The sequence below is a fragment of the Sparus aurata genome, chromosome 11 (genome assembly GCF_900880675.1).
Source record: "Sparus aurata chromosome 11, fSpaAur1.1, whole genome shotgun sequence".
In the NCBI taxonomy this organism is placed as follows: Eukaryota; Metazoa; Chordata; class Actinopteri; order Spariformes; family Sparidae; genus Sparus; species Sparus aurata.
This window is the reverse complement of record NC_044197.1, coordinates 25110121-25134513: the sequence shown is the minus strand read 5'-3', so window position 1 is coordinate 25134513 and position 24393 is coordinate 25110121. Positions and strand designations below refer to the sequence as shown.

At 43.7% G+C, this 24393-nt stretch overlaps 2 protein-coding genes across 3 annotated transcripts in view; both read left to right on the top strand.

Moving 5' to 3' along the window:
* Positions 1–2610: 2610 nt before the first annotated feature.
* Positions 2611–11419, top strand: pgm1 (phosphoglucomutase 1). Its single transcript, XM_030433495.1, has 11 exons — positions 2611–2988; positions 4960–5122; positions 5281–5424; positions 5759–5884; positions 6148–6338; positions 7032–7186; positions 7315–7430; positions 7534–7669; positions 8081–8264; positions 8900–9034; positions 10715–11419. Exons 1-11 carry the CDS (start codon positions 2626–2628, stop codon positions 10802–10804), a joined length of 1803 nt encoding a protein of 600 aa, XP_030289355.1. The 5' UTR covers positions 2611–2625; the 3' UTR covers positions 10805–11419.
* An 8003-nt stretch (positions 11420–19422) lies between these two features.
* ror1 (receptor tyrosine kinase-like orphan receptor 1) overlaps positions 19423–24393 on the top strand; it is a 138841-nt gene continuing 133870 nt past the window's right edge. The window contains exon 1 of one of the 2 annotated variants that reach the window (XM_030432171.1): positions 19423–19852. In XM_030432171.1, the coding sequence (XP_030288031.1) occupies positions 19744–19852 (109 nt within the window). In that variant the 5' untranslated portion in view covers positions 19423–19743. The remainder of the gene's footprint in view (positions 19853–24393) is intronic. The other variant, XM_030432170.1, reaches the window with a different exon arrangement.

Genomic DNA, 24393 nt, shown 5'->3' with positions numbered 1-24393 from the left:
TTTCCATGTGATTTTAGATACGCAGACAGGTTTGCAGTATTTGAATTACCTTCCTTTAAAAGTCGGCCACAGTAGATTTGTATCAGCTGAATCATGGTAAACCTGTTTTTCTTTCAGGGCTCCACCAAACACGGCAACATTTTATGAACAGATATAAACTGAAACGATGGCGGATTAAACATTCTGTTTGTATCATTTGTTGCAATAAGGACTGAATCAAATGTGAACATTCCCTCAACATTTAGGATGATGGATGATAGTAGTTTTAACGGTTTTTCAGTACTGCTCCTGACATTTAGTTAGGACTTCCTTCACATTGGAATACAGATATTTAAATGCTCTTCAACAGTGCTTATGTTCATTTTAAATCAAATGGAGTCTGCCTTTAACCAAGACAACTTTTGACCTGTGCTTACTGGTTACGCCTTTTACATTTGAATAAAGAAAACCTCAGTTCTTTCACTCAGTTTGTATCAGCCTGAATGAAATCTATGTCACTATGCAGCCACTCTCCATAATCTCAATACAGTATGCTGCTGTGGGGATTTTGGATTGGCAATGAAATGCATTCCTTTGCATAGCGCTCAGGTCTAAACTTTATTTGCCCTTGGCCTTTACAGTAGAGAGCGGTCTTGACCTCCTATTTTTATCTCTCAGACCATTATTTGCCCTTTGACTTTCACCGCTGAAACAGTAGAGCGAGCTCACTAAATGTCACATGACATGTGAGATGTATTTAATGTCCCGTGCCCCTGTCTGCTCTTCCTTTCCCACCACAGAAGTTTAGTAACACTTGACTGCTCGGGGCAGAGGGGCTTCAGTGGCAGTGTGCCAAATTAAATATCCACTTTCTGAGACTGTCATTAGTGTTGTTTTTTTTCCTGCTAGTCTATTTTGTATGATTCCAGTCAAAAATGTTTCCCTTTAAAAGTTACAAGAAAGACGTTTCCAAATACATGATTGGATGCAATCGTCTCTGCTCCTGGTTGGCTTTGGTTATACTCTTATTGAATGAAAACAGCTACATGCAAACACATGCAGCGACATATCCTTGACACCCTTCACTGGCTGGTTTGACGTTAAACTTTGTTCTGCTTATGCTGATCAAACACACTGATGCAACAGGCAAACAGCCGTGGCCTGAAGTGGACTGTTTCACAATGTTTCCTCTGTGAAATCCACTCTCTCACTCTGGTAGAGCTCTGAATTGCGATATCTTTCTGTCTGAGCAGAATGGGTTTTGAATGGGTAACTTTGTGACGTATACATCTTTTTGACTTGAAGGGAAAATAATCATTGAATTTACTCCCAGATAGATCTTCTAGCTGGTGTAAAGCTTTGAACAACTAGCCCTGCAGTCACTGACCCTCTGTCTGTTTGGGACCTTTGGTACCTTGAGGTCACAAACGTCTGCTCCAGCATGAATAAATATAATCCATCACTGGGAAATGGCTGTTATTTTCACCAGCATTTCTATATCAAGGTGACGACTGCAGTGTGAAATACCATAGATTTTAGGGCCTCAGTACCATGCTCAAGGGTGGATGTTTGCTGAAACAGAGCTTGAAGTTGGATTGTATATCTGTGAATGTTATTTTGCATCTTCTGGACCAGAACTACCACTGAGGACATTGTGCTCTCTTCTGTATTTTATCTTCCTGTTATAGGACTTTACATTCTACTGTTCAAAACATACCCGTTGTGGGCATTAAACACAGAAACCAGTATGTAGACTTGACATGTTTTGAATTTTACCACTTTTAGTCCAAAATTAGAAACAAGCAAACAGTTTCAGTATTTCTCCCCAAAATATTGTTGCTGGCAGTGTGCAAACAATTTTAATCAACATTTCAACCTCCCTCTTGGGAATCCAAATAACAGAACAGTAAGAGATCCATGCGTTTGAAGGCTCACCAGTCGTCAGTGATTTGTCAGTTTTTAACAGGGGGGATTGCCCACTGTGAGGGTTGTGTGCTAACTCTACTGAATGATCCCTCTGTGCCTGTGTCGTCTTTCCTACTGGAGGATGGCTGTTTGACAAAGGGGATGACATTTCTGCTTGTTTTATTTTTATTTTTCTGTTCTGTGCATTTGTTTGTTTGTTTGTTGTTTCCACGTGGGGATATTTGTTTCGCTGGATTTCCTTTTTCGGTTGTTGATGATGTTTGTGTGCTGTTCTATGCCGCTAGTAGGCAACATACAAGTGCAATTATTGTGTAAATGCTGATTATTCTGAAAATAACAAAAAAGTGACTTGCTTCCTGTCACTTCACTACTATGTCTCATGACTTTATTTATGTATTTTTTCAAGCTGGTCCAGGGAGTGTTGGAATTAAGACTATTGTCCTTGTTTGTTTGTTTTTTAAAAATACTTTAAATACATTTTCTGGGGGTGGTGGGGCTTGCAAGGGGGACACCACCTTAGTACTTCTAAAATCCTGGCTACGGCCCTGTGCACCATCAGGTTACCATAGTGCAAAATCGCAACTAATTTATTTGTTTATCTATCTATTTACAATACCCAAATATAGATAAAGTGCCATTATCTGTGAAACATTCCTGATGGTGATTGAGGAGCAGCCCTCCGTGGTCACCACTTGCCCTTTAAACCGAGGGGGCGGGTCCATGCGGGGGGAGTTGTCCAGTGTGTACGTGTGGCTGCTCCGCCACTGCAGTCGCCTCCACGTCGGACCACACTGCGGATCACACGGGGCGACTAGAGGTGCTCGCTGGGGGTCAAACATGGTGAAGATAACGACAGTGAAGACCAAGCCGTACACGGACCAGAAGCCCGGGACGAGCGGTCTGAGAAAGAGGGTGACGGTGTTCCAGCAGAACCAGCACTATGCGGAAAACTTCATCCAGAGCATTATCTCTGTCATCGAGCCTGCCGAGCGCCAGGCTGCCTCCCTGGTGGTGGGAGGGGACGGCAGGTTCTTCATGAAAGATGCGATTCAGTTGATCGTTCAGATTGCTGCCGCCAACGGGGTCAGTAGCTAAAGCAAATAACTGTCCACCATTACTGCAAACTGCCCAGTCGGCTAGCTGAGTTAGCAAAGAAACCATCAACAGACCCCTGATGATTAGCATCTCGGCTAGCAACGTAAGCTAGCTGTCAACTTTAGCTGTTTTGCCAACTTTAGTCTTCAATATAGTTTTTTTTTATCGACATTGTTGTACACTGTGATATTTCTAGACTAGTGTGGCAACTCAACAGACTGAAAACTACCAGCAGAGGTCGAGTGAGTCACTGCTAACAGCAGCAATTAATTATCTCAACTAACGTAAACAAAGTAATAATCGATGACGTGACAGGCATTGTTAGCAGCAGATACTGTAGTTAGCTAATTGCGCGGTCAAAGGTTTGTTAGCAGCAGCATTAAGGTGTTAGGTTTAAACGCGTTCAGTAAACGATGGAAGTGATGCAGTGTTATAAAACAGTTCACTACATGCTCTTGCAAGCTTCCCCCCCATTCATTCTGCAAGCCAGGGAACATTGAGCAATGGGTGGTGTTCATGCCTCTACTCGCTATGCTATGAGGAAGACTGTCCTTATTAAAACTTGCTAACAGCTCGATGATTCTCCTTATGTAAGTGCACCCTTCACGTAATGTTAAAAGAAAAAGACAGGTGTCCTCAGCGGCCAGCTGGATTTTCCTGCATGGTCTCCGATGCCGGCTTTGACCGCGGTGATATTTTGGATGAAGTGCGTGAAGGAGGCCACTTGGACGCGAGGGCGATTACCTTTGACATTTAACGCAGCTAGCAGACACCGAACGGCAGCTTCTCTTCTTTAGCAGACGATATTAAAGCTGTCATTGAGGACTTTAAACAGTGACTTAACTTTAGTCTGCACAAACGAGCAAAATCAGAGTGGAGTCCTGTGAAAAGAGCCATTTCAGCCCATCGTTGTGAGCTGTGAGGAGATGCCACTGGCTCCATTCACTTATGTGCTGTTACTGAAACATGCTGGAGGGGGGCGTGACAGGCAACGTGCAGCCAGTCACGTTGCCCTGCATATGTCTGGAGCAGAGATGGGAGCTGCAGGAAGATGAATGAATGGTACACGTAGTACTTTTCCGTTTCATTTGTCGCTCAAAGACTTTATCATCCTATGCCCTTATCCCAACTTTAGTAGACGCTAATGCAAGCATTAGGGAGCCTCGTTATAATGGAACAGGACACAGATGTTTGCTGTGGTCTGTGACCTTCTCTGCCAGGAGAGGTCTCTTCTGCAGCTGATGCAAAGCGGTGACCGGTAAATGCAGGAGCAATGCTGCAGGGTTTTGTCAGCGATGCCAGTAGGTTGAAGTTGCGTAAAGATGTCTGGTGGGTTTTTTTTTTTGTTTTTTTTTTTTTTTGCAGTTTCTCCACAAGTGGTTGCTGTGAGGAAAAGAAGCAGTGGAGAAACTGGCATTGCCAAATGTGCACTGACAGGGGCCCTTCTGTTCACGTGTTTACACAAAGCAAACTGTAGCATGTTTAAATAGGAGTTCTTCGACACAGTTCTAAAAAAAGTCATCTACATACATGATAGATGTATTGTGCTATTATGTAACCTGGGTCATCTTACTATTTAACATTTTAGCCTTAAAGGTGCACTGTGTAGTTATGGAGAAGAAATTGAAACTCAGAATGTCAATATATAGATGAGGATATGAAGCAATGGCATCATTACAATGGGCTTCAAACTGTTGATAGTCGTCGCAATGACGTTTATTCTGAAAGTAAACATCACATCGTGTTAGTATCCCAATCATAGCTTGCACTCTGATTTTTAATGTCACTCAATGATATGATGTGATTTGTGCCGCCAGCATGCAATAACAAAAGCTATAAACAATCACAGAGGGATGGGGCGCTGAATTAGCAGCTACACTCAAATCAAGGACTGGCCTTTTCCCTATATATACATGCCTGTGTGCATTAATCTGTGTGTATTTATGTTCCCTGCTGCAGATTGGCCATCTGGTGATTGGTCAGAATGGCATCATGTCCACCCCTGCAGTCTCCTGTGTGATCCGCAAGATAAAGGCAGTGGGTGGCATTATCCTCACAGCCAGCCACAACCCAGGAGGCCCCAATGGAGACTTTGGCATCAAGTACAATATCTCCAGTGGAGGTGAATAGATCCTGGATTGTGTGCGGTCCAGTAAGCTCCAGTTCTCACAGACTAAAGGGATTTCTGCCTGCTATTTATTTGTCCGCATTATCATCTGTGCTTGCCACAGTCGATCTCTCAATACATCATTTCTCACCAGGCTTCTACTTTGTTTCCAGGACCTGCTCCAGAGGGCATCACAAACAAAATATTTGAGATCAGCAAAAGCCTGCAGGAGTACCACATCTGCCCCGAGCTGAAAGTGGATCTGTCCAAAATTGGCAAACAGACCTTTGAAGTGGAAACCTTCAAGCCCCTAACAGGTGAAGTAGCATGGAGAGCAGAGTCCTGAGTTCACCTGAAAGAGAAACAGTTTGTGACGGGTCATTTATTTCCGTGCTGTCAGTGTTGGAAATAAATACCAGGAACCTGCAACGTGTTGCAAATACTGGTTTGTCTTGTTATCAGACAACTTTTTAGCTGCTCTTAAACATTATCTCGTCATCTGAAACAATGACTGAATGGAGTCGGCCACTTGTGAAATCCATCCGACACATTTAATCTATCCAATCATGTTGTTAGCCGCACCAATGTCTCTATCTTGACATCGACTGCTATCTTAATTGTTTTCTTTTTTTTCCTTTTTCTTTGTCTCAGTGGAGATTGTGGACTCTGTGGAGGCCTATGCCGAGATGCTAAGGGGCATCTTTGACTTTGCTGCACTGAAGGAGCTTCTGTCTGGAGCCAATCACATTAACGTCCGCTTGGATGCTATGCACGGAGGTAGGAAACGGGCCAGCGCAGCTTCAGCCCTTTGTGACAGAAAATTGGATTGCAAAAACTGCTTTTGGACCTGGTTTCCCTAAATGTCAAATAGTATATATTTAAAAAATTCTCCATTATCCAAGTTGAATCTCTTTTATTACATTTTAGAGTATCAAGCCTTTTCTTTGATAATAAGCAATACTGTAGAGGAGTTTGCTTTCCCTCTAGTCTTGAGTAAAGTCTATAGGTCCCTTTTTTAAAGACTCTATCTTTCCTCCCAGTGGTTGGTCCTTACGTTAAGAAGATCGTCTGTGAAGAGCTGGGTTCTCCCGCCAACTCCGCCGTCAACTGTGTCCCCAAGGAGGACTTCGGGGGCCACCACCCTGACCCCAACTTGACCTACGCTGCTGACCTGGTCAACGCCATGAAAGGAGGAGAGTATGGCTTTGGAGCCGCCTTTGATGGCGATGGTGTAAGTCAACTTAAAGATGATTCTGCAGCTGTTCAATCAGACAGTATATTGAGGAGAGGTGAGAGCAGAGGTGTGAAGTTGTTGAACGGGATTTGATTCTATGACGTCAGCTCATAAAATGAATTTAATAAACTCTGGTCCAGATTTTTTCTTTTGTTTTTTGTTTAATGGAGCAGAGAAAGTCACCAAAATAATGGTCCTAGGGTGGGATTGATTTGAACTCATTTTGACTCTGGCACACAGTATTTAATGAGGACAGTGAATGTTTTCAGTTAGCTGTTTCTCTCTAGCTTTTCCCCTGACACTTTTCTTATGTGAAAAGTGAACACACTGGATTTTAATATATAACAGGACTGATAGTATGGTAAGTAAATCTGCTGAAAACATTAAGCCATACTTTGTCAATGTGTCATTCTTTGGCTACCTTCAAAATGTATTAGACTTTTTTTTGTACAAACATGATTTTGATTTAGGCTTTGGGATACTCTTTTGTAGATGTCACATTTGGCTGTACATAGTCAGGTGTAAGGATTCAGTATCTTCCACAAGAAACCCTTAGAGGCACTGTAAATATAGTTTACAGTTGCCGATTAACAATAATTTACTACAGCTCAGGAAACATATTCTTAAAGTCACATATCCTGTCGGTTTTTTGTGACTGACTCCTGCTGGCACTTGTGTCCCTGTCCTCAGGACCGTAACATGGTGCTGGGAAAACATGGCTTTTTCGTGAACCCCTCAGACTCGGTGGCTGTCATCGCTGCCAACATCACCAGCATCCCTTACTTCCAGAAGACTGGTGTCAAAGGACTGGCCCGCAGCATGCCCACAAGTGGAGCCCTGGACAAGTAAAGACCACACAATATAACAGCTAATCTAATGTTTTCCCTCTTGGGTAAATTGAAAAAGTGCTGAACTGGCTTCAGTTACAGATCGTTTTCTCATGTGGTTTATTGTGTGTGCCAATTTCTTCTAGTGTGGCGAAAGCTATGCAGATGCAGCTGTACGAGACTCCAACTGGCTGGAAGTTCTTTGGGAATCTGATGGACGCTGGCAAACTTTCACTGTGCGGGGAGGAGAGCTTCGGCACAGGTGAGTGAATGTCATCATGTTTATATTGCCGCAACTCCAATGAATCAAATCAGTACTTCTCATTCGCTCCATTCCCTATTTTCTTCCTCTGATTACCAACCAGGCTCAGATCATATCCGTGAGAAGGACGGCTTGTGGGCGGTGCTTGCATGGTTGTCAATCTTAGCCACCAGGAAACAGAGCGTGGAAGACATCATGAAAGATCACTGGCAGAAGTTTGGCAGGAACTTCTTCACCAGGTCAGGAATGATCCCTGTAGAATGGTTCATGAAATGTGAGCTTTAGTCCCAAAAGAGGAGTACTGCTAGTTGCCAATAGTAAGAATGTTTTTTTATCCTGCTGGGATAATACAGGGATGTATGTTGCTCGAATGCTACTCTGGCACCTTCTAGTGGTAATTAAGAGAAATGCAGCATCCACAGCCCAGGATAATCATACACAGCAACTTTCCTAAGACTTTTATCTAAAGTTTCAGGTTTATCTGTGATTGTTGTGACCAAATCAACATTTTTCAAAATTTTGCAAAAAAGGAAACATCCTAGTGAATAGTATGCAAGTCATAATTCCTATTCCTTATGTCAAAACAATTATCTTATGATCAAAAATCATCATAAAATGTTTGCGTTAATCTAGTCTAACTTCACATCTAGGTACGACTACGAGGAGGTCGACTCAGATGCTGCCAACAAGATGATCAAGGATCTGGAGACAGTAATGTTCGACCCGTCCTTCAAAGGAAAGAAGTTCTCCTCAGGAGATAAGACTTATGAGGTTGCTATCTCTGACAACTTTGCCTACACAGACCCTGTGGACGGAAGTGTGTCCAAAAACCAGGTGAGAGGCTGCAAAGCATCCATCATGCATCATTACTAAAATGAAAATCTGTTCAAAATGAAAATCTGGGCTAATAATAAAATAAGTGTACCAGTCAGGTGTTATGGAAACTTCGCTTCTCACAGCATCACTTGACACAGAAGCTTGTGGATCAGTGAAAGAAAAAGACAAACTTAAAGGAGCACAAGAACCAGAGCAGCAGAACCTGACTGCAGGGCAGCCTGACTGATTGTTTTTAGTTTTTTTTAGTTTTTTTAAAAGTTCAATGAAATTCTCCATTGAAAAGACGAGAGGTTTTTTTTTTTCTTCAGTTCACTTCAATAAATTAATATCAACCAAAAACATGACGGGGATTTTTGCAATATTCAAGCAGCCCTTCATGCATTCCAATCAATATATAGTGTCTATTAATCCTTGATATTTTGATGCAATGCTGCCATCTTTAACATTACATTAATTCCATCAACTGAAATTAATTTTTAATTAAAGTCGTACAGAAGAGACTGTTGTAAATGAATAACTATCAGCATACAGTTTTATTGTACCTCATTAATTCTACCCCCACATGTTTTCCGGTAACTGTATGATTGAATTTATCATAATTTATATTTCATGTTCCTCTCTGTCTCTCACAGGGCCTCAGGATCATCTTCTCTGACGGTTCCAGGATTATTTTCCGTCTCAGCGGTACAGGCAGCGCGGGGGCAACCATCAGGCTCTACATAGACAGCTATGAAAAGGACCCCAAGAAGATTTACCAGGATCCACAGGTCAGGACAACAATGAGTAATTCCAGCCAGTTAGATCCAGATAGAGAAATACTGGGCAGTGAAGTCATCACAAAGGAAAATAAACTTTCATGGAACCGGCACCAGTTTCTCTTGAACATTTATGATATGAAAAATAAGAAGAAAGAATGAAATCAATATAGTCTGTCACCCCACCATGTCAAAGGTGAGCTCACTTGGGCCTGAAAACAATTCAGACTGGCCAGAATGATCTGTATCCTGCAGGACAGCCAGCTAACATCGGGTGGAGCTCTCCAAGAACGAGTTCCAGAACTTGTATCCAACATGGGAAATGATGGAGATGTTTGGCCAAGTCTTGAGTTATGGCAGCTTATCAGAGCCAGTATGAGGAGAGGGGAACGTAGCACAGGGGAAAAATAAAGAAAGCGAGGTCCAGCTCGACACTTCATAAAGCCGTTTTGACTGGTGAGGACAGGGAGGTGATGTAGAACAAGAAAGTGAGACAAGAGCAAAAAAAAGTGGATAAAAGTTCTCCCTAAGCTCTTTATCTTCTTCAGAGCTTACACAGCCTGAACGAACAGATAAGCAGAAACATATTGCTTCAGAATCATAACTTGACAGATAAATGGCCCGTGGGTTAATGGTTCAGTTGGCTGATGTTTTGTAGGTTTGATTTACACACCAAGAGTGAGAACTTCAGATATAAGCAGGTTTTGAAGAAAAGAAGAAGCCCTCTGCAACAAATATTTCACTTTTCTGCCAACTGAGGTTGTTTCATGTATCGACAATATCCGGTCTTCCCGGTTTTTCTTTATGAAAGGTCCGGTAGTGTAAACCTTGAAAGTTGAAGTTGTGTAGCTGTCAAAAAATAATTTTATTTTGGAAGATCTCATGTTTGGCTGGGATAAACATGGATATTTGATACTCAGTGTAGACCAGTTCTTCCACGAAATTGCAACATCTTACTGAAGCTTCTATTTGAAATCTGTTGTACAAAATTATTTGTCACTTGCTTTCACAGTTACAGAGTTACACAGGAAGATTGATACCACTATCATGTCTGTGTGGTAGATACTGTATGAAGCAACAGCCAGCTGCCCTTTAGCTTAGCTTAGCCTATTATAAAGACAGGAAATGGGTAAATAGCTAGCCTGGCTCTATCTAAAGGTAACAAAATGCACCTACCATCACGTCCGAAGCTCTCTCATTAACATGTTTTTGACCATTTGTGTAACACTGTACAAACTTGATGTGATTGGTTTAAAGATATACAAACAAGCCCTCTAGAATTATAATTACTGTACCCAGCCAAGAAATAGTTTAACACCTGGATGAAACAAAAAGCTTGTGTTTATTAGTCAGTTAAGATGCGTTGATAGGTGAATTTTCTCATCTTCTGAAAGAGCCAGTATAGCATTTTCCTCCAGCTTCCAGGTTCTGTGTGAAGTTAAACTAAACAGCGTTTGGCTACTGTACAGGCTGAGTTGCATTGACCCTCTCTAAATCTCAACAAGAAAGTGAATCAGTATATTTCATAAATAAAAAGACAATTCCTTTAAATGTGCTAGTGTAGTTACTTGAACATTTTAACACTTGCAGTCAATAAGAGGCTATGAAAAGGCATTGGAAGATGTGAGGAGAGCTGGATGATCCATACAGGAAGTCATACGTTCGTTGTGTTTGTGTGGCTCTTTGTTGCAGGTGATGCTGGCCCCCCTGGTAGACATCGCCCTGAAGGTCTCTCAGCTCCAGGAGAAGACCGGACGCACTGGCCCCACTGTGATCACATGATTCCTCTGCCACACTGCCTCCACTCACCCTCAGCAACAGGATACCTCCGCTCTCTCGGGGGTGAAGCTGCCCTTGAATACTGCACTGGCTTCAGTTCCTACCCCTAGAAACAGAGCTGGATGAAGAAAAAAAAAAACTGAAACCCGACGTGCAGGCTGACTGCAAGAAAATACACGAGGAGCTCTCGATTTAAAGCAAAAGTCAATGTGAAGTGCTTGACTACTGCAAAAGCAGAGATTAGATAAATTGTCTTAACATTTCAAAAACATTGTCAGGTTCATACAGATTTGTTAAAAAGGTTGAAACAGACCTTTCGTAGATAGCAGTGATGATGTCGTAACAAAATTTTAAGATTCAAGTGTCGACTGAAGAACTTAAATGGAGTGTGCCTCATGTAATTTCTGTCCAGATCTGCTTCCGAACCGCAACATTAGATGGATAAACTGCCAAACTGACCGTGAATCAGTGATTTGGGGCTACCTCACCCCACATTTCCCTGACTGACCTTGTGCCTTCCCCTCCCTCTGTTCTCCAAAACCACCGCAATAGCCTCTCAACCTGAACCTTGAGAACTAACACATCCACCGCATAATAAAATAACCTTACATAAAAGAAGTACTGTTGTCATGTTTTAAATCATTTCTTTCTGTTTTTTAAATTTCCGGTTTCACAGCATTTAATGCATTTAATTCATATGCAGATACTGAAGCGTTCTTTCAAGGAACCAGCCGGTGCTCGACTAAGTGTTCGCGCCAGCTGTAATCACCTTAGCAGACCTGGGCCGAGGAAAGTGAGCGCTCACAAGAGAGACTGAAACAAGAGTGTGTGGGGGGGCGGTATTAATGATAGCTTCTCTTCAGCCGGGAAATTATTCTAGAGATAAACGCAAAGATCCTGTCCCGCGGCCAGCGAGCCAAGTTGTCTGACGAGCCTCCAGGAGAATAAAGTGCTTCGGAGAAGTCGATGCCTCTCCGAAGACATTCCTGAGGCGAGCAGAGAAGCATAAACTGATGAATTCCCTCCCTCTCTCGCAAGTCTTCGTGTGTAATGAGATAGTCGCTGTAATCCTGATTAACGATTTAAGTTATGAAGTGTCAGGAGGTCTTGGGGTCCCACGGGCTGTATCTAAAGACAAACAGACAAGAGATGGAACAGATTTTACTTTAAAAATGCTTGAAATGTGGTTTTCCACAAAAAGAAACAAGTGAAGGATGTTTGCTGCTCAGACTGTTTGAGACTCTGCAGGTGTTGGATGGTTGTCAGCCCTCTCCTCACACAACTACCTTATCTGGATGTGAATTGGTTGCAGTTTAGTAACGAGGAGCGAGGCTGCAAAATCAGGTGCACCGCTCGGAGAGCGCTCCGTGTTTTCTTCCTGAACACGAAAGGGAAAATGGGCCTCATTCACAGGCGGCACATTCTCCTCTAATTTCTGTCGTGTTTGTCAGAGTCGTTCATTCTGACCAACACAATCACCTCTGCCCCCCAAAAAACACACGGTAATAAACAGTAAAACTTCCTGAGCTGGAACTAATTGACCATTCAGATTGTGTTTTCTCACAGGTATTTGACAAGACTGATGTATGACGAAGTTATGTTGCCATTTCCTGCAATTTTCTCCGACACGAGCTCTGAGACATTCCGAATGGCATTTTTGACGATTAGGAGCTAAATCCGGATAAATGTCTCAAATCTTTTATCTGTGTTTACATTTAGATTGAGGATGGAGCTTTCAGGGCTTATTGCCCGCCATCAAAGCTACAGGCTGTTGCGTTTAGGATGTATAACTGCCCTAAACAGTTCCTCTCTGTCCCCTAAGGAGTCACAGTAACGGGGTGGAAACTTTTTCATGCTGCATTGTTCAGACTCCGTCGGGCTGACATAGTGCAATACATAATGTGTTCCTCTTGTGCGTCTGATAATGGCTTGCAGGCTGTATTTGGATTGGCTGTCATTACATCAGGTAATCACAATAAGGCTTGCATTAAGCTGGCCTGGTCCGCAGCTATTAGATGTCCAAATGGCTTTCTCTGGCACTGGCACGGCACCTTGTGTTTTTAAAGCAGCCTGCGAGAAGAGGGAAACACGGCGGACAAAGGCATCATTCTCAAAGTCCTCGAAATGGTGACGGAGGGAAGCACAGGCTGTGCGCCCTGCAGTCAGGTTCTGCTCCTCTGGTTCTTGTGGTCCTTTAAGTTTGTCTTCTTCTGTCACTGATGCACAGGCTTCTGTGTCGAGTGATGCAGTATTAGACTTGGGAGAGGTGAAGCTTCCATAACACCTGACACCTACACGCATTTTTATTATTAGCCCAATTTGTCTTTTTCGAAACCAATGAATCAGTTCTCGTTTAATATCCGCACTCGAGAACTTTAATGGACATTGTTCTCCGCTAAGTTATGATGGTGGTTGCGGTAATGGGGCAAACATGAGCTGCTGGGAACCCGTTGCACTGAGCACAGGATTCTTGGAATATGAAATAGATTCCAAGTTTGATGTGTGGTTTTTGATTTAACACAAATGTATTTAGGATTATGTACCATACTGCTTTCTGACTGCTGAAAACATTACTGTCAGATACTGTTCCCCCTCATAACAGTGGACACATTTGGTCATGGCTGGCTGACGATCACAGGACGTACCTGTTGTGATGAATAAAATGTGCAGTGTCTGGGCTTTTCTTCACATTGACTACAGGGGCAAGAGTATCTGACAGTAACATTTTCAGTGCTTTATTAGACTCTAGCATTTCCCCGAAACAATCAGACATCTGACGTTTGCCAATGTTTTTGAGGAGAAACTTGCTTGTTTATGTGGAAAAACGACTATTGGATGTCAAATAGGCGTACATACTGTCAAACTCAATCAAATATAGTCTGTGCTGAGAACACTATCACTGTTTGATTGGAAGGGTCCTTACTGAGTGTGAAGGGCCGAGTGCATTACTCTGCTGAACTGATTTTGGCTACCAGTCAATCCCCTGTTGTTTTAGCTTAGGACATTGACGTAATGATCATGTAGTCAAAAATATGTCCTGATCGCACATATTGGTTCATTTATCTTTCTGAATCCTGCATTCACCTGTGCTTTTCTACATAAATGAAAGTTACATCTATGAAATCTAAAATCAGCCCAGAATATGAGCTGGACAAGGACTTGTTTTCAGACGGCCTCCAAATGTGGTCTTAGCGATCAGATCTCAATGGCTGGATCACCAAAGCTCAGTGTTAATGTTAGGTGCATACGGGCCCTGAACTTCCTCCCAGCCCCAGCCATTGCGGCAAGCCAACAAATCCCTGACCAGAGCACTGTTTGTAAGTAGTGTATTTACTGGCTTTTGAAATGAGCAGACTAGGCCCACTCCTCCATGAAAGACTTAGTAGGCCCATAAAAGCTTTGCACAAACAGACTATCTACTCCTGTCTAACACTGGTAGGCATTTGCACAGTGCCAATTCAAAGGTCTGTGACATGAATGAAGTGCCGTACCAGGATGTGTTCAAGAAATTGATCTTCACCATGTCACCCGCTTTAATACAACACAATCTGCTTTTTGGGGGGACTTTCCATGTGCTATAGTGAAAAGTTCAGCCAAAGCTGGAGAATGATGAATTCAAACTACTCTGTCTCATAAAAAGATATCACCTCTAGCTTGTCGACTGAGATATTAACAAGCTTTGACGCAGTGCGTGAGATCAACAAAATCTCCAAAGAAATAAACAAAAAAACAAAAAAAAACCCTGGCATTAATAGATGCTACGGCTCCACATGAGTCATCGCCATCTTAACACTCTCAGTGGGTCTGGAGCCGAAGTGTACAGGATGATGTGTGAGGCCATAAAAGCTGCTCAGAAATTAGATGAGATGAGCTGGAACAATTCTGACCACACAGCTCAACCAAAAAAAAAAAAAAAAAAACTGGAGAGACGAGGCTGGCTTGTGTCAACAGGCCCCTCCGTGTCCTTCTCATCCATTCGTCTTCTGGCTCGCAGTCAACGAGAGCGCGAATGTGCCAGGAAACACCGCACTGCCATGGCTCAGTGTCCTCTGACGTTTTGGCTCGACGGAGACACTGTATGGATCCGCTCTTGGATTTGAGATCAAATAGAAACTGGATATTGAGGCTTTATACTGCGTCAGAAATACTCGACATGTTACAATGTGTTATAAAGCGCAGGCAGACAACAATGTTTTTGATCTAGTCTTAAATTAGAATATTTCGTTACAATACAAAAACACTGTTCTGCCATTGCTTTCCCTGGGCTTCCCCGTTCCCCCATACGTACTGCGCTATAAATACAAACAAAAGGACAAAAATGCAAACCACAATCAAACCCAGGGATGTGTCTTACGTGTGCTCGACTGCAAGCAGTTATTGTTCTGCTGCCTGAAACTTCACATATATGGAGGCCCTGTGGAGAAGAGCAGGACAATGTAAAGATGCTCAGCATCAGTGTACACGTTTAACTTTTTTTTTTGTGACAGGATTTCTGGATGTTTTTTCAGTGTGTATGAATGTTGCATTCCCATAGTGACAGTTTCCTTTCTTTAAATGCAGGGAGGCTGCAGAATTATCCTGAAAAAAAGTTCCCTCCGTCCTGCACCTCTTGTATGTTAGCGCCGACTTTATGGAATTAGATTTGTGCCAAAAGTAACAAACAAAACTTCTTAAATGTCAAACAAAAATAGGAATTTGAGAGAACATAAAACTAATTCCATACGACTCCAATATGTTCCAGAAGACACCTCTTGGGAGTAGCAGTGCAGCAGGCATTTGAGCCCATGAAAATGCAATATGTCGCACAGACGTAAACTCTGGACCGGGGATGCATAGGACGCAGTGCGGCCAGTATTGTCTGTCAGCCATTTAATGTCCGAACTGGGACGGAAATTGTCTTGAGTTATCCACTGATTGAAGAATGTGCAAAATGCTAGCACATTTTCAGACGATGGCAGGGAAAATCAGATTAAAGCGAGATTTATTAGATTCATCTGAAGGAAATGAGACAGACAGAGTGTTGCGAAAGGCACAAGGAAAATACTGAGAAGATGTGGCGGATGGTTGCTTGAAAGGGCATCATCACCCTCGTCCTTTCATTCTCATTTATTTACCCAGACATCTTTGCCAACCATGTAACAAAGGGCCTCCCTGTCCATGCGCTGTGGCCGCCGGAGAAAAGCCTCAGGGATCTGCTCTTCAAAGAGACCCTCAGAACAACCTAATCCACCCCACCATGAAAGTTAGATGACTTTCACCATGCATGGTTGCAATTTTAATAATCATATCCTACTTTAGGCAAAATGAAGTCGATAGACATCAAGGAGGAAAAATGTCAGAAGTAATCTCGCTACTTGATCGGCCCAGTGGTGGGGCCCTCCACTCCTCTGACGGTCCTTATTACAGAGAAAACCACCTCAGCAGAGCTTAGGTTAAATTCATCTGGCTGCTTAAACAGCAAATTTAAAAGGCCGCCTCGGTAAGAAACGCAGCTGACACATGATGTACATCACCTCGCGCGTTCCTCCAAACTGCAATCAGTCATGGCCAATTTCTTTCGGTTTAACAGTTATTTAAAGTTATTTGGTCAGTGTTTGCTCTCCCTGTGATATCCCCGGAGCACAAATGTCCTTTGTTGTTTGAAACCATGCACGCGCCATGTCTGCACATTAAATCTCACACACTTTGAGCTTTCCTTTCCTTTCCTTTTTTTTTTTCTGCAGTCCAAAAAGAAACTCACCAGAAATAGGCACTCAAACCACTTGAGGTCCTTGAAGCTGCAGGCTGGAGCTCTCAGTCGCAGCGGCAGGCGCACGTATTTCACTCGCAGTTCAATTGAATCAAGAGGAATTACACACTTTTTTCAAAAGCACGACCTCTGCCATAAAATCACTGTCGTGCCCAGTTTTTTTCCTAAAGCGTGGCTGGGCACTCAATCACCATTCGCAAATAAACTGCGGTCTCTGTTTGCATGTTGAATTGTCTGAATCGACTGTGGCCCTGGTTGTGATCAGAGCTTTGGCAGCCATCGCAACCTGCTGCTTTGCGTCCCTCAGCCCTCACAATCACCGTATTCTTAATTTCCTCAACCACTCGAGCAACGGTGGACCAGGGGCTCTGCAAAGATGTGTTGACATACAGTGCACAGTAACAGGAATTCTTGAAACAACACGGAAGCACATAGACCAAAATCTGGACATTCTGGGCTTTTATACTCGCCGGCACACACTCGGACACACCCTTGTCCTATCTCGTGGCATGCGGGAAGCTTGTGAACTGTTATCTGGAAGCTCTGATTAGCAGCATCTCTCCAGGGACGACTGGACACGAGAGGAGGGGAAGGAAGGAGTACTTAAGAGGCAGCCAATCACCATGTGTAAGGACCCCTGAGCCTGACGAGGAGGAGGGACATCAGAGGCGAGGCCCCCAAGCTCACTGCACCCTCCCTCGTATCCTAAAAAACATAATCCACCTCAAAGCACAATTCATACATGCTCCTCCTTTACTCTGCAACAGTTAAACCGAAACATACCTCAGAGAGGATGATATTTCCCTCTAATGAGCAGGGGTAGGTCACAATATGGGAGAACCGGAGATGCTAAATTGCTACCATTCTCCCCCCCCCTGCTCCCAAATACGACGGTATTAGTCTTTCAAAGTGCTCCGTGTGTGCAGACACACATGCAGAGACAGAGTATGTGTCAAAATCCAGAAGGGAGCAGGGTAAAATGAAACAAGGTGTGGAGGTATGGACGAAAGAGGTGAGCCGGGTTAATAATTCTGCAGGGCTCTGGAATTAATAATTGAGTGTGTGTGTGTGTGTGTGTGTGTGTAGCTGGAACCCAACATATTCTCTTCTCTCTCCTTTAATAATCTGTTTTTGTTTTGAGCTAAACTTTTGGATATGGTTTAAATATGGAGGAACAGTCACCTGTAGAAAAAATAAATAATATATGATAAAAAAATCATATTTGCAGAAGTCGCCCCCACATGTGATCATCTAATCAGCTGTGGGCGAATCGTTATCAGATCATCCGGACAGATACAAACACAATTTATTTTATTAATTCCTATCTCTTCGGATCACATGTTGGTCAAATGAGTGTGTGCAGCTGAAAAGCAGGCCTGTTTTTGGTTCAGTCAAGTTGGCAGCAGTAGCCTACAACAAAATCACATGACACTGTCACTGTTCAACAAGCAAGACGCTGAACTTGGTGGCAAAGCGTACAACAATCCTTTTTCTGACCGTCCTTTCAAAAAAAGTACCGTTTTAGGACAGTAGATGACGCAGTGTGTGTTACATAATGAGAAAAACCCTGTACCGGAAAGTCCGAAATATCATTAGTGCAGCATGTACAAGGTCATGCTTAATTCACTTTCCCTGAATTTATCATCGGTACACTGTTGTCACAGGAGAATGTTTTCCTCCTTGTAAATCATACACACCAGACACACTCCAAACAAAATGGCTGCTCAGTGGCCCTCAGTCTTCAGGGGACCCAGGAGCTTTCTTCGGGTTACTTTGTTCAGTATTTTTGGCATGATTAAAGTTTGGATGTGCATACAGGGTTGTATAACCACATTTTATCTAATGTTTCTGTCATATTCTGGTCCACACCTAAAAGACTAAAAATGGCTGAGTGTTTGCTGCCAGGGCTACTCAGCAGGAGGAACTACAGCTGGCTGGTCTCAATTTTTTTTATTCTTTTATTTGTTTGTTGTTTGTTCGTACATTTCATCTTTGTTTTTGTTTTTTGTTTTTTTATCATCCACTGTTTTAATTTTTATTCTATTCCTTATGCCTTATTCCTTTTTTCAAAAACTTATTTTTCTAATACTTTTTTCACACTGTTTTGTTTCCATGTTTTACAAAAACTTCTTAATCCGGTTTCAGACTTTTTGTATTCATTTGTGGAACTCTGTTACAGCTGCTATGATCAGTGGACAAATAGATCAGCTGATCAACAGAGAATTAATCGCCACCTGTTTCAGTGATCAATTAATCATAATTACAGTCTTTTAGGCATGTTTTTTATGGCATTTTCAAAGTATTAAAACAAATCTAAAATGATTGTTTTCTGCTTCTGTCTGGTTTATTTCATACTGAGCTGAACATCTTTAGGTTTTTGAACGGACAAAACAAGACATTTGAAGACGTTGCCTCGGATTTTAGAATTTTTATTCCTTATTTTTTGACATTTTAAGCCCAAAAGTAGCAATCCATTCATCCTTGATAGAAAATAGTCTGCAGTTTAATCGATAATGGATCTAATTATTAGGCGCAGCCTTAATTTGTAGTTAATTCTGGCTGTGAATATTTGCACATGACTGAAACGTCTTTCACAGAGACAGACACCAGGTTCATTCTCGGCCTCGCACACAATAACTGAAACTGAACAATCTCACCATGATGTTATTATTATTACTTGACATTTCTCAGGACCTCGCTGTCTCCAGAATGCGCACTTTAAAATTCAGCTCAGTCCATTTGTGTAATTCAAACTCGTCCGCCTGCCCTGTGACAGTCCCCGCAGTGACCGCGGGGTGGCGACACGTGGCTAATCAGAGCCATGTGGCCGCTGTGGGCACAAGTCTCCGGTGAAGTTTGTAGGAAGGATTGCGCTCAGTCGGATAGAGAGAGAGAGTCAGTGAGGGGGGAAAGTGAGCCGGGCTGCTGCGACGAGGAAAGAGACGGAAAGCAGGACGACCGGAGACAACTCTCTTCCAGAATTTCACTTTATTTATTTCTCTGGTATTTTTGGTGCGCTCTGAACGCACGCTCTGCTGTTCATTTTGTTGTTGTTTTGGTTTTTTTTTTTGCGTGGGGGGGGAGTTGCTCGCAAATTCCATTTTTTGTGTTTGGGTGCAGTGGATGTGAGAAAGCGGGCGAAGGTTTTTTTTTTTTTTTTTTTTTTTTTTCTAAAAAACACAGAGCCGGAGGAATGTATCCAACTCGGGCAGCGGCGGCGGGTCAGCGTCCGTGGAGATGTCCGGGCTGCGCGCTGTGGATCGCCCTGCTGCTCCAAAGCGTCCTGGACCTGAGCGCGTCTGGTGAGTCTCGACCCCCGCTTATCGTTCCCCTTTCTCTCTCTCCCCTCTGCTTGGCCCCGCTTCACTCTGCGGGTCCGATCTGTCATGAAAACTCTTTGTTGGGACTTTACGCATGTGCCCTCATCTGGCAGTGGCTTTACAGCGGCTGTAAAGAGTCCATCCGTCATTGACTTCATGCCTGGCACCAGAACACTCAGTCCCTCGGGTTAATCTCATAGATGTCCACAGACTGCTATCACTCAGCCCCCCCACCTCTCTCCCCTCACATGTAAATGATCATTGGTGTTTAGATTATCGTCCCATTGTCACTGTGGAGCCTCTGCACGGGGAAAGACTTGACTCCCCCTGGCAGACAATGGAGGGCTCTTAACTAGTCAGCTGGATAGCTATTGTGCCCCCTCCTCCTCCTCCTCCAACCAAACCCCCCTCCATAGTGGAGGTGAGCTGAAAGATAAGACATGCATAAAGTCTCAATTCAAACAGTTTGTTAAAGTGCTGGGTCTGTGTGATGGTCAGAGAGGAGGCTGTAAGAGGAGACAGCACTGTGGAGAAGCAGGCCAGGCTGTGGCCTCCAGGAAAACAATACTACTAATCTTGATTTAACTGCCCTTTTTTTTTTTTTTTCTTCCCCAAAACAAACACTAAAATAAATCATCAGTTTATTTGTCTGCGGTTGAAAGTCGAGAGGCTCAGTTTGTGCTTTTGCTGGGAGCTGTATTTCCACCGGCCTCTCACCGAACACGGCTGAGTGTGTGGCATCGCCGAGAGGATGGACTCGCGGTGTGTGTGTGTGTGTGTGTTTGTGTGTGTGTGTTTCTGGCTGTTTTTGGTTGACTAATATAAGTGTGATTGAATTGAGTTTGAATGAAATGTGAGTTGTTTATGAAGCCGCTCGTGGAAAGCAGAGTGAATTCTTTTCTGATCTCTGACTTTTAAGTATAAAACAACGCCCCCCCCCCCCCCCCCCCCCCCCTCTCCTTCCCACATGGGTCGTGATGAATCCTCGCCGGAAGGTTTTTGGAGCTTTGTTTGGATTACCTCTGTCCTCCTTAAATGCTTTTTTGCTGTAATGTACAGTTGAGCGTAAAGCGGCCTCCTCTGGTCCCTCTCTTTCCATCCCCGTCTCCCCTGTATCTTCCTTTCCTGCTCTGTGCCAGGGAGGAATGTTAATCCACATTACTTAACTGGATGAGTTGGCCATAACTGCTTCAAATGGAGTTCCATGATCGAATATGGAGCGAAGGGCGAGCCGGGCCTGTGCTTCTGCAGCTACTTCATATCTGGAAATAGACAAGTGGAAAGGGGCCTGCGCCTCTGAGCAAAATCTACCCTGAAAATTAGATTTCATGTGCTAATACTGTTCTCCACGAAGCAAAGCTGACTCACTTTTTTACTTTCCCCTCCCTCTGCTGGACCGGCCGTCTCTGTGAAAATGATCTGCAGCTGCGGTGAATGGCGATTTTGATGCAACACTCTATCGACAAGAAAATGACGCCCGTTAATATCCTCTTCCGTTACATCCAACAACTTGACCCTCCGTTCCCCCGCCAATGAAGCGGCTCCAGGACGTGTTTATAGATGATATCACTGGGAGTCCTGTCTCAACCGCGGCTCACTGTAATGGGAATTGTCAGAACGGAGCAACGGCGGGGTTGAACTGTAATCACATGTGAAGGGAAGAGCTCGGTGCCCTGTGATCAGCGGCCCGGTGGATATGATATGGCCGCATTGTGCAAGAAAAAGAGGCTGAAAGGCGTGGCCGGCCGTCTGCCTTCGCTTGCCGCTGTCTGGTTTGCTGGTCAGTCTGCGGGCTTCCAGCCAGAGGTCAGAGGTCAGTGGTCTGTCACTGTGGTTCACATGCCAGGCATTTCCAGGAACAATCAGGGCTCTTCCTGGCCACAGCGTGCTTACAAGGCAGACTTGGAAAAAGAAAGCCAACGATAAAGACGTAAATGCACACATGATTGATGTATTTAAAGGAGTGTATGTACTCGTGGCTACTTTAAGTTCCTGAAACTAGGGCTGCAACGGACAATTATTTTCATTCGTCTATAAAATGTCCAAACACTGTGAATAATGCTCATCACCATTTCCCAAAGTGACGTCATCAGCTTGCTTCGGTTGTCCAACCACTTGATTACTTCATTAACTGGTTAATTGTCGCAGCTTGACATGAAACTGTGATCAATTGGCTTACAAAGTTTTTAAAACCTAATAAAGTTCAACACTCCGTCACCAAGCTCTGATAAATGTCAGGTCAAGGCAGGGCAGGGGATAATGGTATTGTTCCTGTGTTCCTCTGAGTTTACATGCACTTTTCTTCGGCCCTCAGGTTCTTTTCTCCGCTTGCCAAAAACAGCTCGGGCATCACGATCAGCCTTCCATGTAATAATCTTAACAAGGATGGAGTCATGTAGAACGGATCCCGAGATTCTGTTCTTAAAGGGCCTTCGCCTGATGTGCTCTTCTGGAGGACTTTTCATGCATTTGCGCACGATCGGTCGACACGGCCTGGTGTTTTTTATCTGCAGGAATCTACCTGCGCCAGCTGGGTTTATTCATGATCAGTTAACCTGAAATTGAACCCAGCTTTTGCTGCACAGAGATCAGATTTCTCCTCAAAGTGGGGAACGAGCTGATCACCACAGTGCAAGTAAACGCACCTTTGATTTTAAAGGTCCAGTGTGTAGGGTTTATCTGGTGTGGTTGCAGATTGCAACCAACGGAACACCCCTCGGTTCACCTCAACTCTACGAAAAGTGCAAACATATCAGGAAAGAGCCACTGCTTGGTTTGTCCATTCTGGGCTACTGTAGTAACATTGCGGAACCAGGAAAAGCACTGAGCTTTGAAGTGGCAAAGCTCCCTTGAAATGGCTCGTTTTGTGATCATAATTAGAGCCATTCGTTCCTACAACATTTGGACAATCTTGAAGAGCCACACAGTTAAATAAGTTTATCCCCATTCAAGTTAGCCTGGCGCTTAACTGGAAGTTAAACGGCTTGGTCGGTGGTAGTCCTTAGTGCACACACCAGGTAATTCTATGCCTGGGAAGTCAAGCTTTTCTGTCTGCACCACTGCGCAGCTTTCATAGGAACGAGCGGTGCTCCGCCTCTGTCGCTGTATCCAGATTTTTTTTAATGCATGGAAGAGGACCCATCTGTATTGAGGCTCATTCTAAAGTAACAAAAACACAATGATTCTTAGTTTCAGGTGATAATTCACTACTGAAAACCCAATCATGCATATTAAAATCAATTTCTGCCCCCCTAATTTCCCCCAAACCCTACGCACTGGACCTTTAAACATGAGAGCGGTGCAGCGTCTTTTCAAAAAGAATCACTGTCGCTCCACCTTTCAGCCTCCGCCCCGTAGCTCCACAGTAATACTCTGTGACACGTTGATGAAAATAAATTGTTTTCCAGCTATATAAACTGTGTAAATGTTTCTGAGCGCGGGACGTTCACCTCCGAACATAAAGGGTCCTCTGCAGGGCAGCGACTCTGTGAAATGTGTTTAGAGTTGCATTTAGCCTTTTAATAACACTCAGGAAGGCTATAAATCATGCTGGGTGGAACTGCCTCAGCGCAGTTCTCAACAGGACACACTGTTGACACTAAAGGCACTTCATCCCCCCCCCCCCCCCCCCGGAAAAAAATCCCTCCGTCCTGCAGGCTGAGTGTGTAGGAGCTTGTCCTGCTCTCCCCGCTACCGAGATGTCTGTCTGGACTGTTCTATGTCTTCTGGCATTTTCTTACACTCATATAAAGGGAGCAGTTTACAAGGAGGCGAAAGGGATGTCATAGATTATGGGAGCACTTTCTTTATGCGTCCGTGCATAAGTTGCTCGATACAGCCTCTCCCTTAAGTGATTTTTATTTTCGCTCCAGGCTTTTCATCATTTAGATATTGCTATAATTTCTCCATCTCTCTCACCCCCCCCCCCCCCCCCTTTTTAAATGTTTTTATCCGGTCTATGTTTTATCCAGATGTTCTGGGAAATGTTAGGCTCTGTCACGGTTTGAAGGGTACATCTCTCTCAGATAGATGACTCTGCCGTGTTTAAACCTCCACTCCCACTCTCCGCAGTGCGCGCCACACCTACTCAGGCATCAAGTGGTGTGCATCCCTAAAAGCTTTTGGCAGACTCAGAAGAATGTGGCAGGATCTGTATGTGTGAAACAGATGTATGGTATTTTTTTCTGGGAGGGGGGGGGGCGATTTTATTTTTTTTGTATCGGTCTCCCATTTTGAGCGTGTGAAAGGGGAAGAAAGAAGGCCGTGGACATTAATTTAATCAGCACGTAGCCATAAATCATGCGCGCCGACTCTGCTTTATGTCGCTGATTTAAAACATCGGTGTGTAAACTACGTCGTGCACCAGCAATTACCTACTTCCCACTGGTTATTAAGCACATGTGTTTGTCAGGGCTCGGTGTGCCTCAGCGTTGCCAAAGGGCAAACTGCTCTGAGAATGTTGTGCGCTAATTGTTTAAATGATGTACAGCCAACGGGCGATTTATTTTAAATGATAGATTTTT